This window comes from Pseudochaenichthys georgianus, chromosome 4, assembly GCF_902827115.2.
Source record: "Pseudochaenichthys georgianus chromosome 4, fPseGeo1.2, whole genome shotgun sequence".
Classification (NCBI taxonomy): Eukaryota; Metazoa; Chordata; class Actinopteri; order Perciformes; family Channichthyidae; genus Pseudochaenichthys; species Pseudochaenichthys georgianus.
This window is the reverse complement of record NC_047506.1, coordinates 3,794,011-3,813,097: the sequence shown is the minus strand read 5'-3', so window position 1 is coordinate 3,813,097 and position 19,087 is coordinate 3,794,011. Positions and strand designations below refer to the sequence as shown.

Below are 19,087 nucleotides of genomic sequence, written 5' to 3'. Positions count from 1 at the left end.
GGGAAACAAACACAATACACACACGCACAAGCTTCCCCCAGACCAGTAATCCAAACTATTTTCCCTACGTACTACTTTGATAATTTGCTCCTAATAATCAATCAGATCGATGGATTCCAGAGAAGTGATGACTCGGTGACAGTCATTATATAATGTGACATATTTTGCTTGATATTTAGAGTACAACAACAACAACAACCCTGATATCATTAGAAAGCTAGGAATCTCCTCTTTCCAACAGTGTATACAACTCAAAATGTGTCCTCGGGTCAATGCGACTGATTTCGATGGAGCAGGTCACATATACATATCAATCATTTCCGAATTTAGTAGAACTGAAGTACATCTATCTACGTAGTGAGGACTCACTTGTCCAGGTCGATGTCCAGGGCTTTATGAGGGTCATTGGGATCTTTGTCATCATCATCACTGGGTAAGGCATTCTGAAATAATGAAGGTGAAATCAATTAAACAGAGTGAATAACTTTCGATATAAGTCTTTAATCCACAAGACAAATGTAATTCATTATTGAATTGTGCTTTGGTCAATAATAACACGGTCAGAGTAATGTGTCAACAGCACTATAATTCAGAGAGGAAATCTGATATATCTTACACTAAATTAAAGTCTTGCAAGGCACAAATGACCAATATTGTGTTTCGTACAGATTAGCATAGAGCTGAATTGTATTTTCACATTGAGTCATTAAGCCCGTCTATTCAAAACTCTTTGTGATGTTGTCACAGCTCCAGCGTACCTCTGGCATCTCTTCTGTAACAATGTCCACCATGTGCGCGGGCGTGATGTCCTCCTCGCTCTCTGGACACGAGTCATGTTTCTTCCCTCGTCCGCCGCCGCGCTTTTCTTTCCTCTTTTTCTTCTCCTTCTTCTTCTTATCGGCTCTGTCCTTCTGCCGACGCTCCTCCTCCAGTTTCACATACTGGTCGGACATAGGCAGACCTGTGGGACAGAACACAGCAACGTGTTTCACTGAAGTTATTAGTAACACAGCAGATAGGGATGCTCCGATCGCCAATTTTTGGGCCGATCGTCCGAGTCAGTATCGGCCGATCCCGATCCGATCGAGTGGGCGGGGCCTATGGGGATCTTCCATTTAAAGTGATGTTTAAAACTCAGTTAATGGGGCTCATTATGTTTTGTGGTAATGTTTAAACATTGTGCGTTACCTGGGACTTTGAGAGGCACGGTGAGGTCAATCTGCACGACGGGGATGTGCTCCACTCCGGGGCCCTCCTGGTACACCTGCACACAGGAGACGTTCATTTAAAAACAGAGTATAACAAAAGTTTCATCAGGAAAACATTGTATTGTTTTGAAGACTTTTCTTGTTGCCGCTGCTTTTAATTGAACTATTCACATCTTACACTGTAACTTTTATTCATGAACCTGTATTATTCATGTTTTATTATCTTTGCTTTTTAATGTTTCTAATGTGTTTTATGCTCTTAATGTCTTTCACTTTTGTAAAGCACTTTGAATTGCCTTGTGTTGAAAAGTGCAATATGAATAAACTTGCTTTTTGATTCTTTGGTAAAAAATCTGAATATGTATATATATATTACAAAGCCACATTTTCAGACATTTAAATGATTAAGACTCAATTCTTTAGAAGCAAAATATTTAAAATAGAATTCTTAAATTATTTGTATTGTTTCATTTCATTTTGCATCAATACACAACCAAAAATGAATAGATCATTAAATCCGTACTTCACAAACACTCGTATGTTCACCGATACAACAGACTGGTTTCAACAGAGACATGAACATATAAAAACAGACAGCGCTGTGATGACGGGTGAACAAACCTTCTGAGAGGACGGGGAGGACTTGATGTAGAACGGGTTGCTGGCTTGCTCCTGCTTTCTGACTTCTCTCCTCTGGATGAAAAAACAGTTAGATGAATTAATCAATGAGACACGGCCTAGCATGAGAGCGGAGCCACGGGGGAAGAAGATTCAGGGTAACGCTCAGAATAAGTCAATATTGTGAAAAAAAGGACTGCATGATTATATCTAGACTGAGAACCACCTCTGGGTCAAATGTTTGACTGGTGAAAAATGACACACACACCAGGGTTTCCGTTAGCCGGTAATTACCCGTTTTTAGCTGGTAAAATGTATTAAAAACCGGTCAATTCAAAACCTGCCGTTCAAAATGTCCGGTAATAATTAGGGAGGCTCCGATCGATTGCCTGCGGTCATTATCGGCCGATATTCACTCTTAATAGTTTGATCGGTGCTCTCTATGAAGGCCGACCAGGAGACTGGATCTGATCGATATGGACGTAAACGAAACGGAGGTAATTGTGTTTGGACCAAATGGTGATGTCCCTTCCATTGACCTGGGTTCCCTGCAACAGTATGCAAAACCCATGGTCACTAATCTGGGTGTCAAAATCGACAGTGCTTTTAAATTAGATAAACAGATAAACTCTGTGGTTAAATCCAGTTTTTATCACTTGAGGCTCCTGTCCAAAATCAAACCAGTTTTATCCTTTTTAAACTTTGAGCGTGTAATTCATGCCTTTGTTTCAACTCGTTTAGATTATTGTAATGCACTTTATGCCGGCCTAAATAAGACTTCGCTAGCCCGCCTGCAGCTGGTACAAAACGCTGCGGCGCGGCTGCTCACAGGAACCCGCAAGTTTGACCATATCACACCAGTTCTGGCTTCGCTCCACTGGCTTCCTGTCCATTTTAGAGTCCATTTTAAGATTTTATTGTTTGTTTTTAAATCTCTTAATGGGCTGGCCCCAGAGTACATCTCCGACCTCTTACAGGTGTACACCCCCTCAAGGGCTTTGAGGTCGGCTGATCAGCTGCGGCTGATAGTCCCAAAAACAAAGAAAAAGACCAGGGGAGACCGAGCGTTCTCATCGGTAGCCCCCAGGCTCTGGAACGACCTGCCCCCTCATGTTAAATTGTCGCCCACTCTTGAAGCTTTTAAGTCCCGCCTAAAAACCCACCTATTTTCCCTCGCTTACCAGTCAGTCTGAGCTGAGCTATGTCATACCTATTTGTATGCTTTCACTGTCTGTCCATGGCCTTTATGTGCCTTGTTTTTATTCTTATGTGTGCTTTTTTTATCTATTCGTGTAATATTATATTTTATTATAATGTTATGTTCATTGTGAAGCACTTTGGCAAACCCTCTGTTTTTAAACTGTGCTATACAAATAAAGTGGATTGGATTGGATTGGATAAACGCGAGTGAAGTATAACCGGACGTGAGAGAGAGATCAGATCAGCTGCTGAGTCTGACTGAGACACGCAGCTCTGCATGATCACCTGAAGCCCCGCCCACTGTTTAGCAAGCTGCATGAGAAACTGACGGATTGTCAGGAGAGAGGGAGAGAGAGAGAGAGAGAGAGAGAGAAAAAGGAAGAGGGAGAGAGGAAAAGAGAGGATCCGTTTCTCCCGTGTTATTATTCAAAGTTAATGTAAACTTTTGAATAATGTACTTAATCTACTACAAGTAGTTTGTTTGAATGTAATAATTATGTTTGTGGAAGCGCATCATTTATTGAAAAATGAATCTGAACTTTTCGATCCGTTACGATTATAAACTGAAGCAATATAAAAATGACTGACTTTTAAACATCAGCATATCGGTCAGAGTCCGGTAATTACCTGCTAACGGAAACTCTGCCACACAATTCTTATTATTATTGAAACATGACCGCTCAGTTTCAAATTTGTCCGGAAAATTTATTCTTTCTGGACATTTGACCGGCAAGAAAAAAATCCTAGCGGAGTCCCTGAAATAGACCGAGACATAAATGTAAATGTCCCCTCTGTGGGACTAATAAAGGTATTCTGATTCTGAGATTCATGAAAACTCATAAATCTCAGTTATTGTTTTCAGAAATGCTCCCATCATCGACCGGCCCACCTTTGCCAGCTCCTTCTCGTCCACCTCTGTGTGGCGGGGGCGGGAGTATTTGGGCTCCTCCTTGGAGAAGATCGCCCTGGGCTGCTCGTCCTCGGACTCGCTCTCAGACGGAGGCTCGTTGATCCAGGCGTCCAGGTCCAGACTGCACAACAAACCCAGTTACAGCTCAGCGCTCAAGACTCAATAACATACACTTGATGGTGGACCACAACGGCACGAGACGAGACACTAAATACACAGTCATGTCAAACTAGGGGTAAATCAACGCTTCATTCATAACATTGACATTTTAAACCAGATTCAAGTAGTTGCTGCGTAGGATATGTTTTCTTGTGTGATCAAAACATTTCCATAACTCTAGAACTCTATAAAAAGGCACAAATATATTGAAAACAATATCTATGTAATCATTTACTTATTCAGAACTTGCATTTTTATAATAAAATATACTGCTTTAATCCATATTTGTTTGGCCTATCAAAAAAAATAGTTTTTACTGCAGTCAAAGGAAAGAAATGAAACAAAGCAGAAGCACACAAATTGTTTCCCTCTTTTTTAGGGCGGCGTTATAAAAATGTATCGCAATAGAGGATTTAAATGTAAAATATGAAAATTGGATAGGGCCTTTGTCAAATGATGTACCAATGTCATTTGACTGTGTTTATTCCTCATGTACGAGCCCACTCACCCTTCAGGAACAGGCACTTTCTTCTGTGCCTTGGGGGCCACAGGGTTGAGTTCTCCAGCGAACAGAGCGATGACTTCCTCTGCTATTTCTACGTCCTTCTGCTGCAGTTTCTGGATGTACTTGACCAGCTGCAGGATGCAGGAGGCCTGAGGACGAGACAGAAGGTGAGGGAGGGGGTCAGCAGAGTAATTTATCAGATTTGTACGTAATGTGTAACCCTGAGATATCAATCAAGTTTGTATTTCAATTACGATTTGGCTTCCAACTATTATGAGAACAAGATTATAGAGATAACAAGATTATTGTGACGCATGATGCATTTTTTTTTTTTGCCTCGACAGCTCTACTAGGCAGGGACACAAGATTGATGACTTTAAAAACGGAGTGTTCTTTCAAGAAACATGATTTTTGCCATAATCAAGCAGCCCTATGTTTAGGTATACGAGGACGAAAGTCAAAGTTTAAAAAAAATCTTTGTTTTTTCTTTGGCAAAAAGAAAGGCAGTTGTCGGCCTGAACAATTAATCGATTTTATTCATTTATTTATTGTTCTTCTTGTGTGTCAGTCATCCACACCAATGAGAAGTGCTGTGCTCCACATGTACCAGTCCTTGTTAACCAATCAGAAGTGGCCCATGATAGAAGGTGATAGACAGATTGATCCAATCACATGCCAAGTATTTTTGAAAGTGCCTGCCCTTTCCAAATGGCTTCCAATGGAGCTTTAGATGGTTTGGTGAAACAAAGCATCTGAGTCAGGTTAGTAATGCTCCATCACATGTTTCTATTACAGGGAGAATCTGAAACTGAAGCTTGACTTTAAAGCAACCCAACGGAAGTTTCATGTAAGTTTAGTTCTTTCAAATATCGCAAATCGAATCACAATATCCGTCAGAAAAATCTCAATTCGATTATTTCCCCGAATCTTGAAGCCCTAGGCAGTCGTGTGTCATATATCTCTTACCCTCTCCTGCACCTCCAGGTTGGCGCTCTGGACGAACAGCGGCAGCCTCTCGATCATCATCTCCTGCGCTGCCGTGCTGTCTGCGCTCCCCTCCCCGCTCTTCAGCACCGTGGCAAACAGCTTGGCTGCGTTCTGCACGTACACGGCCTGGATGTGGCCCGGTAAGGTGGCCACCTTCGGCCGCAGCATGGCCTCTAACGTCTGCATCGGGTTCTCCAGGTGTCTGTGGAGGAGAGCAGAGGGAGTTCGATAAAGACCTGAATGAAACTACATGGATCCATATTACATACTTAGACGCATTTTTAGAAATAATGAGTTCTAAAAATAAAGCAATAAGTGTGTCAAAGAGGTTTGAAAATGCCTCCATCAACTGAAGCGACATACACATCTGACCCCAATAGATTTCACACATGGAAACCCAATTAATAAAAAAAAAATGCTGTTACTTTTGACAGGTAAAAAGATAATGCAAGTGTCACTGAGTCCAAGTAAGAGAGACATATTTGCAAATAGATTAATGTGATGAAAAATGAAGGTTACATGTCATTTAGGTAAGTTTACTCCGATGATATAAGAGCAAGGAAACAGAGGTGGAAAGCACAGTATCTTTACCAAACGGCCATTCATCTCCCTATGGGTTCATTGTTAGAGGCACCGGGTCATGTGACACCTCATGGTCGTCATTATGGTCATGCAATTTTTATGAAGTGTTGTTCAATTTCTTCATGTTACTGTGATAAAACTGAATGCTTTCACTCCCGTCGTATACTCGTGTTTTCTTTTTCTAATGACAGTCTATACCAGTTTGGTTGGTGTGCATTTCAAAGAGATGAATCAACGTACTCTGAGAATTCCCCGCAGATCCAGGCTGCAGCGTACAACACTTCGCAGATGCCCTTCCGCTGCACGTTGCCCGTCAACAGGTGAGCGTTGTCCAGCAGAGTGGCCATCTGGGCGACAGCAAACCCTCGGATGGCTTTGACCCGGATGGCCACGTCCAGCATCTGAGAGGCGATGAGATGGCCGTGCCGTGTGCCCTCTAACCGGGTCAGCTCCACCAGGATACTGATGTACCTGTCAAGAGGCAGAGGGGCCACATAATGTCAAACAGAGCGAGGTGAAAAAAGTGAGATGTGTGAAATATAGGACACTGTTAGCGTAAGTAAGTAACTGGCAGTAATCATTTTTCAAAAAGATGATAATTAAATAAAAACAACTGTATGATGACATATGAGCTAGTTTCTTAATTTTACCTCAAAGGGCACAAGTTTGATGCATTTATGTGTTGGTCTTTTTTTTATATGTGTATTTTACTTTAAGCTAAATAAAATAAAAGGTCACTAGATACATCTGTATTGCATGTTCAAACATTAATACCATAAGATAATAAGTTGATAGACATATCCTCCAGGAAAAATGAGTTTGGAAATTCTACAGAAACCCTTAAATAGTTCATTAAAATCGTATAAAACCCTTAAAGGCAGGGTAGGTAAGAATGGAGAAACCAGCTCGAGTGCGCTAGAATTTGAAAGTACGCAGCCGAAAAAAATCTGCCACTTCCTCACAGAGCCCCTCCTCCAACACACACGAACGTGCACATGACCAATGAGGGCACGAGATAAGTTTGTGCACAGATGGAAGGCTGACAGGCAGGTAGGCCATCCAGTTACTTTAGCTGGGCCGGCTCATAGGATTGGTTGTGCTTTTTACAGCGCCACGGCTTCCACAGATGACATTTTTTTAATGTATTTATTGTCAAAGCATTTAATTTATTCATTGCTATCGGGATGTTAAGAGCATTCCATGGAACAGAACAAAAAGGGTTTCTGAAGTGAATTACCTACCCCACCTTTAACGTTTAAGTTGACTAAATTCCTATGATATTTAGTAAACAAAAAAACAACCGGATAAGAAAGAAAAACCTTTAGATGACTTAAACTAAATGGCATTATAGTCATAAGACTTTATCTAATACTAAATCCTAATTTGCAGTAAGAATAAACTAAGTAGTGGGACGGACCATTCGAAGTTGGTGATGTACTGGTAGTTGCTCTGGCTGCAGATGTCGATGATCTTGGTGAGCAGCTCGTCTCTGTAGGTGGTTCCCTCCGCTTTGTCCACATGCAGCATCAGCTTTTTCACAATCTCCATCAAGTTCTTTTTGGACACCTGGAAGAGCAGACACCAGTTTATCGACGATCGGATTTAAAAGCATGAACATAAATCTTTTAAATATCATTAGGTCTACTGAGGCAGAACTTCAAAACTACCTTAAAATAACGATTGGCTATATAATATCTTATACAGTGAAACAAATAATTGTACAAAGGCTTGATATATTTTGCTATCCCAGAAAAACCAAATGCTAATGAACCGAGGGCTAAATGATCACACAGATATGATCATCACTGCAGATCTAGTAACACTGACCATGCCGTAGAGCAGGTCCAGAGCTCTGAGGCGGATGGACTCGTCCTTGTCGTCCAGACACTGGAGGATCAGGTCTTTATGAGACTGCACTGACTTGGGGTGGGTCTTCAGGATCTTTGACATAGCCAGCAGGCCCAGGTACTTCACTGAAAAACAAGCATGACATCAGCGTATTTCCTCACAGACATAAGAGCACCCTTAGCTTTTCGTACCCTAGCGAGTCAAACTTTTTTTTTTTCTATCAGCTGACATTTTTCTCTCACGTTACAAGTATGTCGTTATAATATTTTTTATTCAGGATTTCCTATTCAACTTCCTATCATTTGGAAACCAGACTTTCCTTACTTGATTGTGTCTGCAGCTAGACCACAAATACCTGGTTGTAGAAATGTACTTTGGTTTCCAGAAGATGGGGAACTCTTTGAAACTGTTCTAGAAAAATGCATTACATTACAAACTACTGCTGCTGCTGCTACTACTACTACTACTACTACTACATCTAGTCAAAAACATTGCTAGCTGAATCTATTAAAAATGCTGTTCATCTATTGCTGCGTTATCTTCCAGGCAATAATCAATAAAAAATCAAATGTAAATGACACAAAATAAATATCAAAAGGAAAGGAACACAAAACATGCAGCACAATGGAAAGGACACACAAACACACACGGTACAACACACACACTGGAAACAGTCGTTTTGTTTTGCTTTATCCTTCCTTGTGTAGTAGCCTGGCAGCTTTTCGTTCTAACCCAAAAAAGATTTGTAACGATTCAGAAATCTGCTGAATCATGGCCTCGTGTCGATTATCTAATTCGACAGAGACAAATGCCTCTCAGGTTCTTGGATCAATGCGTGTGGCAGATCCTCTGGGGCTGAGGCGGGCTGAAAGTGAAAACACTGCAGGAGTGACCGGGGAGTCAGTGCAGCAGCAGCAGCAGCAGCCGCAGCACACTGGATGTTCCTTCGGCTGGTTCTTTATCTCAGCGAGGAAGGCCTAACTGAGTAATGAAATGGGAAACTGATATCAAACATTTCAAAGAATGTTTACTGAATTGCTGCCTTCAGTCAATTTGTGTACAGGGTTATTTTTGTCATTAAAAACTGAGATAACTTATAGCATAAATGTATGCTGCATTAAAGATAATATAATAAATGTATTGCATCTGGTGTTTGCTAATCGATGCATTAAGTATATTCCTGCCGGTGTTTTTCATTCAGATATCTCAGTTAAACTTGATGGTGATGTTTCTTGACTACTTGATGGCATCTTTACAATCCAGAGATGTCCTAATCTTTTAGATAATGACCGTATCAAAGTATTGAAAGCGGTTGACCTAAAGCACGGGTGTCAAACTCAATTTCATCACGGGCCACGTTAGAATTATGGTTGCACTCAAAGGGCCGGTGGTAACTTTAAGGTTATATAAATATACATGGATAAATATATAAAATAATGTATTATTTCCTCTGCGTTGGATTATTATCGGATAGGGTGATAACTTCATAATTAACTACGTCTAAAAGCAGAAGTCTTGGGCAAATAATTGCAAGTCTCTTCAGTGTGCACGGCACAAAATGAGATGCATTGTGGGACATGTAGTTTATGGGCAACGTGCTTCTGTAAAGCGGAACCTTATAATAAACGTATTATGTTCTTTGCAAGCTCTTGTGGGGCCGCAGAAAATGAAGTGGCGGGCCGGATTTGGCCCCCGGGCCTTGAGTTTGACACCCCTGACCTAAAGCATGACTATGAGGTACGCTGAAAGGATAACCAAAAGCTAAAACCACAGGTTCACAGTCTGCTCTAGGAACATCAAATGTCTATTTTTCTACTTCACACACAGAACTATCTATCTATGGGTGTCCAGATAACTCGAATGGCTAAATGCAGTATTCTCAGCTCCAACTAGAAGTGTGTGTGGGAGTGTATTTAGAGAAGCAAGCCTTATGTTGGAGAATAAACTACAAACTCTTATCCCTTTGAAATTGAAGCACCAAACCTGGGAAAAACCCATGTTCTGTGTCATGCACAGGATTTCTTGTGAAAGGGGTATTCACACAAGTGAAGTGGTGTTCTAAGCAGGCCTCCTAAATTAGGGAGGGAGTATGGTAAGGTTTCGAGTTATCCAGAGTCAGGGGGACTTTTCGTCTAAGAGGGTGGACTGTTCCATATTCAGAAACACGCAGACAATGAGAAAATGACACACTGCAGGCATTGACAGAGGGCTCACAGTTCTGGTCCGAGTCTTCTATCAGGATTCGCAGTTTCTGCACACAGAGCTGAAACAGAGAACGAGAGAAAGAGAGAGGAAGCCATAGAAAGGGGGGGAGAAAGGGAGAGCCATTAACATCGCTTTCCACAACAGGTTCAGTCTAGTCCTACGAAACAGAAAGGAGACAAACAAAAAGGAGGACATTGGGCTAAGAATTGATGGTGCATGCATTTGTTGGAATCAAAACTAAAAGCAGGAGAGACAAGGATGTGTGAATCGTGCAAACGTATTATCACTGATGTGCGTCTACTTTACATGTGTCTGAAAACAACATGGTGGAAGCACAGTGGTTCAATCGGGGTGGAAATGGTTATGATCACTATGTAACCAGATGAAGGTGCAGAAGGAGACGTGGAACCCAGAAACCTACCTGGATACTAGCACTGTGGTTAGGCATCCCCGAGGACAACGAAATCAACACTGCAATGCGAGACGAACGAGAGCAATTAGAGAAAAACTCAACATTCTGCGAGAAAATTAAGGATTCAAGATGTGTTCTTAATACAGAGGGACTGCAACAGAGCACGACACACTTTAAAGTGAATAAGAGTTACTGCTCACGTTTAAAACCAGAACTGACCTGCTATCACTGTGTTGACACATTCATACAGCAGAGACATGGCAGAGGTACTGTGAGAGAGGGGGGAGAAACAGAGACACACGTTATACATCTGTCAAATCAAACGGACTTGACCATCTGTGGAATGTTCGTCATCCAACCTGTGGATTAAGTTGGTCAGAGGTTCGATCAGCTTCTTCCCCAGCCGTGGCTCCAGTGGTGTGAGCGCACCAAACTGTGAACAAGCACAACGAGGAGACGGTAGATTACGCATCACATCAGAATTGGTGCTTATGTTGAATTGAAACTCAAACATTGATGGATTCAAGGAGTTACATTGTGAAGATGTTATATCACGTACACGTTTAAAGCTTTTATTGAGATTTTCAAATTAAGCATCCATTGTTTGTCGTGAGAAATGTAGTGTTTTATGTGTGCGCGCTGCAGCCTGCGAGCAGTAGAGCGGTTTAAAAAGGGACATTTTGCTAAAGGACTAAATGCCAACAAAGAGGAATGGAAGCAGAATATTTCTTTAGGTAAAAACATACATAGAGAATAATTGCTTCTATTGCTACAACTTACCAAAATACCACCTTTAAAAACACAATAGCTCAATCTCAGTGCCAACGTTAAGAATAAAGCTTCCAACTATTCGATACAGCCTTAGAAAAAGTGTTATAGTTTCACTTGTATTGAACTTATAGCACATGTAGGAGAAGTGACGTGAACTTGTTATTTAAAAGAAATGGCGTATTTGTTGAAATGTGGTCAGCCATGCAGCATGTCACATGACCACACTACATGTTGGCCAATTGAGGTTAATGCTGGTGAATCAACTAGTATCGTGTTCTCTTTTATGATGGACTCATCCTTGTGTTATTGGTGCAATACTATGAGCTATAAAAAACGTGGCTTGGTGGATCACAATATATAATGAATGCCTTTGATCCATTGTGATCAGAGCATAAGGGTGTATGCAGGAATCCTGAAGTCAGATGTAATTCCTTTTAAGACCCTTTCCATACATTTTAAGACCTCATCTCCACTTAGAGTTTTAACCGGTTACCTTGGCGACACACTTTCCCTCACATTGACTATATGCAGTATTGATTGTCCTTCCTCCTTATCTTCCAACCATTTGGACGCAGACTTGCATTTCCCCATAACGATGTTGTTTAACAACCGGCGTAAACGGAGCTTCGCACGCTATCAAGCAGTGAGCGAGCGATGTCCTGTTCAGATGACGTCACATCCAACGAGATGCCATCAATAAACTACACAGAATCACACTACACACCTACGCCATGACTACATTCAGGCAGACTGTAGAATACAACCTTTGGACAATTTATATACTTATTGAAAACAAGCTACAAAATGTAATACCGTGGAAAATGCCGTTTAATACTTTTTAAGCCCCCGCGGACCCCCTGTAGTAGCAATACAAGAGCACATGTTTACACCGATCCAGAAACTCTTAAAAGTGACACGTCCCTGTATCCCGTTGACTCACCAGTTTGATGATCTTAATGAGAACCCAGTTATTGGTGGAGGAGGTCATGAGTTTGAAGAAGAGCGGGGCCAGAGACAGGTAGTTCTTAGGATTCCTCCGAGCCAGCTCACAGATAACATTTACTGCTGCAGACTGGACCCCTGCAGAGGAGCAACGTGGTCAGAAAATAGCAAGCAATCCAAATAAATGAATTAAGTCAAGACTCTAAAACAATGATGTTCCAATATGTATATATGCTCATTTTCATTCATTTCTTACTTCATAGTATTTCATCATTTGTATCTTTAATGTGATTAACCTGTGAATCTGTGCCGTCCTGTTTTTTCATCCTTACCCTGTTGCCGTTTGAACGACTGAATTTACCCACGGGGATTAATAAAGGGTCCATCTTAGGTGTATGATATAGCAGAACACAGGCAAAGACATGCTTTTTATTATATGTGTTAAACATCTCTCAGGATGGCTTAGAAAACTGAGATAGTTGTTACATTTCAAAGTTCATGGGCAAAGACAATCGTCAGCCACATCTATGTTCAATTCATTTTTAAGGTGAATCTACCTTAGTATTTTTGAGGTTTGATAAAACCCAGAAGTTCTCCTCCTGTTTTCCTTTTTCTCAACCAAAATATACCACAAAAATTAACCCCAAAATATAAACCAAACCCTGCCATTGTAAAATGTAAGGACTCTTATTACAAGTGACAAAATATCTTCATTAGATGCATTTTTTTTGTCCGGCTCAGTGAGTAGGGGCTTGGACTGTGAGCTGTAGGGTCGCCGGTTCAAGTCCCCGACCAGACCTAAATATGGAGTGTAGACTGCTACTTGGAGAGGTCCCAGTTCACCTCCTGCCCTGCCGTGGTGCCCTTGAGCAAGGCACCGGCGGACACCCACCTTCCCCCCATTGCTCCCCAGGCGCTGTGCAATAGCTGCCCACTGCTCCTAGTACTAGACTCCTGGTACTAGGATGGGTTAAAAGCAGAGAACACATGTCACTGTGTGCTCTGCATGTGGGACCATTAAAGAGGGTTTCGTCCCTCCCAATTCTATCCATCTATTTTGTTTCATTAATGTGCGAAGCAATTTCGTGTGCCCGATGTTCAATAAATAAGTGTGACACCACACTGGCATGCCATAAAGCCGGATAAATGTCCTGCTAGAGGTTTTAGTCGGTGCAACAGAAATAGTCCCGCGCTGTTGAATATTCCCAGACAGCCCAGGCACTCTCACAGATGAGCCTCCCTTAATCTCATATTCTTAGGTGCTGAATAATTCATAGGGTTCAGGTGACAGAGCACAAGCTTCCTGCGTAACAGACTGAATGCAGAGTGTCTCGGTACCGGGGTCTGGATCCTCGAGTTTCTCCTTCAGCCTGGGGAAAGCAGGTCGCAAGGACTCCGGGTACTTCAGGAACACTTTGTACATGATCAACACCGCTTTCTTTCTGATGTACGGTTTAGTGTGGGACATCTGGGGGGAAAGTAAAAGACAGTTTATAAAGCAGGGTATATGCAGGAATCCTGAAGTCAAATGTAAGACCTTTTAAGAGGTTTTTTAAGACCCTTTTCCTACATTTTAAGACCTCATCGCCACTTGGAGTTTTAACCGGTTACCTCGGCGACACACTTTACCTCACATTGACTATATACACCTTGGAAAATGCAGTTTAATACTTTTTAATCGCCTTAATTTTCACTAAATTGATTTACCAACTTTTAATACTTGTTAAGACCCCGCGGACCCCCTGACATCTTGAAGGCGAAATACTGAGACACAGGAGGAGTGAACGGAGAGAAAGAAAACCTAAAGAGTCATTGTTGGGAAACCTTCTGAAATATTCCCTATGACTCACCAGTGTCATAATGTCATTGGCCAGGTCCCGAGCCAGGTCAGGGGTCACAAAACAAGAGAGGCCGGTGAGGGCAACACCTGTGTCATACTGGTTGGGACTGCTGAGATCCTGGGGGGAAAGGAGAAGAAAGATATTAGAAAGAGACCAAAGGACAGAAAAGGTTGGCTGAGGGATAGAAGAAGAAGAAGAAGAAGAAGAAGAAGAAGAAGAAGAAGAAGAAGAAGAAGAAGGCCACTGACCTTTCGGATCTGATTGGTTGTCAGCATGATGACGTCAGTGCTCTCATGAAAGCACTGCGATGCCGCCAGGTAGCCAATCCTCTGCAGGAATGAAAGCAAGAAATGAAATGATTACATACTGTGCTGTATTGTGTTTGAACTGTATATGTCACCCCATGCTATTATTAAAAACACCCATCAACCTGCAGCAGAGTAGCCATGGAGACGGCTTAACACTTCCTGCTCAAGATTAACTGTGTCTTTTAGAATGTGAATTCAGCAGTGCTTCAAAATCTTAAAAGCCTTCTTTTTTTTTTCATTGAATTTGCACTTCAATATTCTACTGCATGTGGTCTGAGCATCTGGATGGTGCAACAATCTAGATGTGCATGACACTGATGCAAGAGACATTCGGTAAATCATTTCAAAAATAGAAAAAGTGACTTCTAAAAACTCGACCTGACAAGTCTTAGCAATTGTTCTAACTTTGGATTTTAGGACATTTTAATACCGTGAAGACCTGGTGAATTCAGTGCCTTTTAAGACTTTAGAGCAGGGCTATTCAATTGGCGGCCCGCGGGCCAAATCCGGCCCCGGGTGATATTTACTGGCCCTTTGAGTATAATGTTAAAAAGTAATCTACTTTTTTTAAGATTTATTTTCTGGCCAGAGTGCCTTTATTCCAGAGAGGGTGTTACATTGAGAGAGAGAGGGGAAGACAATGCCTGCAAACTTGAGCGGGCTCGGGTTTCGAACCCACCTACTAGCTACTGTAGTGACACCTCCTGTCTTTGATTGCATCTCTGCGTGAATGATTAAATCACTTCACCTAAATGAAATGATGTTGATGGTTAAATCAGCTTCACATGTCGGCCTACTGAGTTCTGAACGTGTAGATCGATGAAGGCCTTGGGGCGATGTTTGATTGAATTAAACACAATATATGCGCTCCACTATGCTGTTGGAGTATTTACTGTATCTGAAGCCATCTTTTTCCCGGCCCCTTGCTTTGGATCATTTTCATCAACCGGCCCCATTCCAAACTCATTGAATAGCCCTGCTCTAGAGGATCCACAGGAAAAGGGATCATGACCATTCATCCAGAAAGTTCTGCATTTGCAAGACGTCTAAATGTATTCTAATCGTACCTTGTATGTGAACTTGGAGGAGCTCATGACTTCAACGATGTTGAAAGCGGCCCAGCTGACATCATAGCCGAGCATCTGAAGCTGGAACACGAAAAAGAGAAGAGACAGTGGGTGAATACAAGTAAGATGTCCCTGTGGCGCACAGAGAGGCCGGATGCAACAAGCCATCTAAAACTAAACGTGGGCCTCGTTGGTTATAAATAGATAAGTGCGGCTGTGAGCCATTATGCCGTGTAGTGACCAATCTTCATCTCCATACAACGTGTACATGCAGCTTTGTTTCCATTTAATACAAATGTATGACGTGGTTTGTAGCAGGTCACTTCTATTTACCCCTGACGAGCCATGAGCCAAAACAGTGGGCTTTGATTCAACATGGTGCAATTTGAACGGAAAAGATCATATTCAAAGAACAAAAAGTCCGTGTGTGCGACTCGGCCCTTCTTCAGTTATTACCGGAAGAGATTTGTCCATTGCGTGCATGCGTCAGCACTGTCTGAAAATGTTTAATCACATTTGAAAGCATCAAATGTAATGCCTGCCTTAAACGAAATATTCCTTTTGACAGGATATAAGATTATATTCCTGACCTGCTTTGGGGGTCATGTTAGAAACCACAATTGTTTCTTGTGAATCAGATCGGATTTGTTTGTTTACTTTTTCTCTTTGTTTGTCTTGGGCGTGATTATTGAACTGGTTTCCCTGATAGCATTGTAAGAATAAAGGGACTTTGGCTTAGACTTAGTGAGTTGTTCCCAATAGCAGAGACTGTGTGTCTATCCAGAGAAATACAGGTGGGTTTTCACTGAGAGACAGAAAATAATAATAATAATAATAATAATAGATTTAATTTGTTAGAGCTTTTACAGGTGCTCAAAGACGCTTTACAGATATAGTGAAGGGAAAAGAAAAGGAAGGAACAACAAATAAATATATAGTTAAAGTCAAATAATACAAAAACAATCAAAATGATAGTGTGTATCAAAATAGAAAGAGAGAGTGATTGTGTGGAGGGTGCTGGGAGAACTTACGTAGGTGAGCTTGCACACGGCATTGGCTTTGACAGCGATGTTGTCCTGCTTGAGCTCCTGTTTGATTTCATCGATGCATGTGGAGATGTACTTGGCCTAAGGGCAGACAAAGGAGAGGACAAACAACAGACATCAGATCAGATTAGGAGGATTGATATCCGCAGTGGAAAGCTGCTTTCAGGCCCCAGAAACAAGCTGGAAGATTTCTGTTCAGTCTGTGGCTGCAGAGGAGGAACTGAATGTAAAGCTGCAATAATAGGTCGATTTAAATCAACTATAGTATTGTTTCAGTAAATAAATGCAAAAGTAGTAGATCATATCGTTTTTAGCCCCTCGCATATAAAGATATCCAGAGTGTCCCGGTTTTTATTATTTATCATATTACACAGAATATCTTTGGGGTTTGGACTGACAAAAAAGATATTCAAAGACATTGCCTTGGACTTCGGAAAACTGGCATTGACATCGTTTACAACTTTCTGACGATTAATAGACCAAACTCATAGTCTACAAAAACAAACGGTATATTATTCGATAACGACACTTATTGTTAGTTAAAACCCTAGCAAAATGATTGTTCTGCAAGTCAAATAAAGTAAAAAAGGTCCTGAACTTTATCATACACTTTATATAAAATAATGCAGGCTTTAACCCTGAATGTCCCGCTTGCATCCGCCAAAATTCTTCGTGTAGGTCAAACTCAAATCACAAGTCATTGGATCAAAATGATGCCAAGTATAATGTCATTAATTTCCTGGCGTGTGTCAGAGTATGCTCCCCAGCTGTGCCAGCCAGTTCTGAATGTAAAATACAAAATGTTTAGGTCCTGTTCCAAGTCGCAGAAAGATATTGCATGTGTTGTGGTTTTGGCTTTTACACCAAAAAATGTCCCGTCCGAGATCTTGCCACACATGAAATGGTACCACTTGTCTATGAGCTTGAACCATAGACTGTATATATAAAGGCTTGAACGCACTTAAACACTGTCTATGCATATGATTTATAAAAAATATGAAATCAAAGGTTTCATAGAATTCAAGTCAAACTATATTAAAAGACTTTTTGTTAATTGCCAATGATATTTAAGACCAATTCTACACACTGCTATCCAGGTCTGCAAATGTTTATGCTAGAAACAGCTAAAAAAAATTGCCATTTCTAATTTTATATAAATGATACAATGAACGTCAGAAAGAACCATTCATAACACCCTACTTCCAGTATTTTTGGCGTTTTTAGGAATGTTGAAAAAACTGATTCAAAGTTATATTTTTAGATTCATTTATTCAATGCCTTTTAACACTTTTTAAGGATCAGCAGGACCCTTGTAAACATGAGTAAAATATTAAATTGTACCACTTTAAATTACACAGCTGTGGAACATTTCTTTATGCTAGTCTGAGGCTAAAAGGTGACTCTCTTCCATCCTCTGAAGCATTTTAACAAAAGAGCATTTCCAGGAACTTCACGCCTGAATGAATGAGTGAAAAAATAGCTCTTACAATAAACTCCTGAAATAGAGAGAGCAGAATGTACATTTCATTCAACAGTGGAGGGCGAGCTAAGTGAGACCACAAGATAGAGAAATCAGTCAACCATTGTTGAGAGGAGCAGACCAGCTAAATAAACACACACATATCGCTCTGTAGAGTGAGAGTGTGTGCTGGTCATGTGTGTGCAGTCATGAGACAGCACAGTGACAGGAGGAGGGGGAGAGGGGGAGAGGGGGAGAGGAGGGGAGGACTGAGCTCCGAGGCTTTCCTGGAGAAACTGAGGATACCAAGGAGTGATTCAACAGCAGATCACCAGACACACACGGTGCTGCATCACACGTGTTCTTAATGATTATTTCAGGACCCGTTCAATAACTGAAATTGTTGTCATAATGCCAACAAAGCCACTCTTCAGCCAACAATGCAGACTCAGCTAGAAATAAAACAGGAAGGTCTGTACTTTAAAGAAAAATAAGAAGGCGCAGTGTCTGCTGAAGCCAAAACTTGATTCTACAATATTAGAAATATGCTTAAAGTTCTTACTGGAAATCTATAACATAGGACATCCTGAAAACTTATTTCAATATGGCTGCTTTCAATTGGCGTGTGAGGGAGAATGAATGAATGAAACGTGCAAAAAACGCAGCACACACACATGAGAAACAAACTGTGGGCTGGCCAGGAAAAAGTCACACACTGAGGCGTACACACACACACACACACTCTCACAGTGTATTAATATTTCAGCAAACTGTCCACTGTTGACTTGGCAACCACCACCTTATCCAGGCAGCCCAGGTTGGGTTACAAATGGAGAACTTCTAGGCCCATACATTAAATCAAGAATTGATAGCCGATCTAAGTGCGATATTTCAAAATACATACAGAAATGAGTACTTGTGTGTTTGTGAATAGATGTTTTGATATATTTTTGCTATAGTTTACTTCAATTCATTCAAAATGTTCTTAATATTTTTATTCTGGCATGCAAGTTTTCACA

The 19,087-nt window shown here is 41.2% G+C and overlaps 1 protein-coding gene across 6 annotated transcripts in view; it reads right to left on the bottom strand.

Annotated features, from left to right (window-relative positions):
* ap3d1 (adaptor related protein complex 3 subunit delta 1) overlaps positions 1 to 19,087 on the bottom strand; it is a 35,478-nt gene that overhangs the window by 14,432 nt on the left and 1,959 nt on the right. For all 6 annotated transcript variants that reach the window (XM_034081963.2, XM_034081965.2, XM_034081967.2 and 3 more), the window contains exons 2-21: positions 16,595 to 16,690; positions 15,564 to 15,644; positions 14,437 to 14,517; positions 14,198 to 14,305; positions 13,686 to 13,815; positions 12,346 to 12,485; positions 10,994 to 11,067; positions 10,854 to 10,903; positions 10,644 to 10,693; positions 10,232 to 10,280; positions 7,997 to 8,142; positions 7,587 to 7,735; positions 6,410 to 6,640; positions 5,567 to 5,789; positions 4,604 to 4,749; positions 3,916 to 4,057; positions 1,830 to 1,901; positions 1,189 to 1,264; positions 759 to 961; positions 370 to 443 (exon numbers count right to left, since the gene is read on the bottom strand). In XM_034081963.2, coding sequence (XP_033937854.1) covers positions 370 to 443; positions 759 to 961; positions 1,189 to 1,264; positions 1,830 to 1,901; positions 3,916 to 4,057; positions 4,604 to 4,749; positions 5,567 to 5,789; positions 6,410 to 6,640; positions 7,587 to 7,735; positions 7,997 to 8,142; positions 10,232 to 10,280; positions 10,644 to 10,693; positions 10,854 to 10,903; positions 10,994 to 11,067; positions 12,346 to 12,485; positions 13,686 to 13,815; positions 14,198 to 14,305; positions 14,437 to 14,517; positions 15,564 to 15,644; positions 16,595 to 16,690 — 2,321 coding nt within the window. The remainder of the gene's footprint in view (positions 1 to 369; positions 444 to 758; positions 962 to 1,188; positions 1,265 to 1,829; positions 1,902 to 3,915; positions 4,058 to 4,603; positions 4,750 to 5,566; positions 5,790 to 6,409; positions 6,641 to 7,586; positions 7,736 to 7,996; positions 8,143 to 10,231; positions 10,281 to 10,643; positions 10,694 to 10,853; positions 10,904 to 10,993; positions 11,068 to 12,345; positions 12,486 to 13,685; positions 13,816 to 14,197; positions 14,306 to 14,436; positions 14,518 to 15,563; positions 15,645 to 16,594; positions 16,691 to 19,087) is intronic.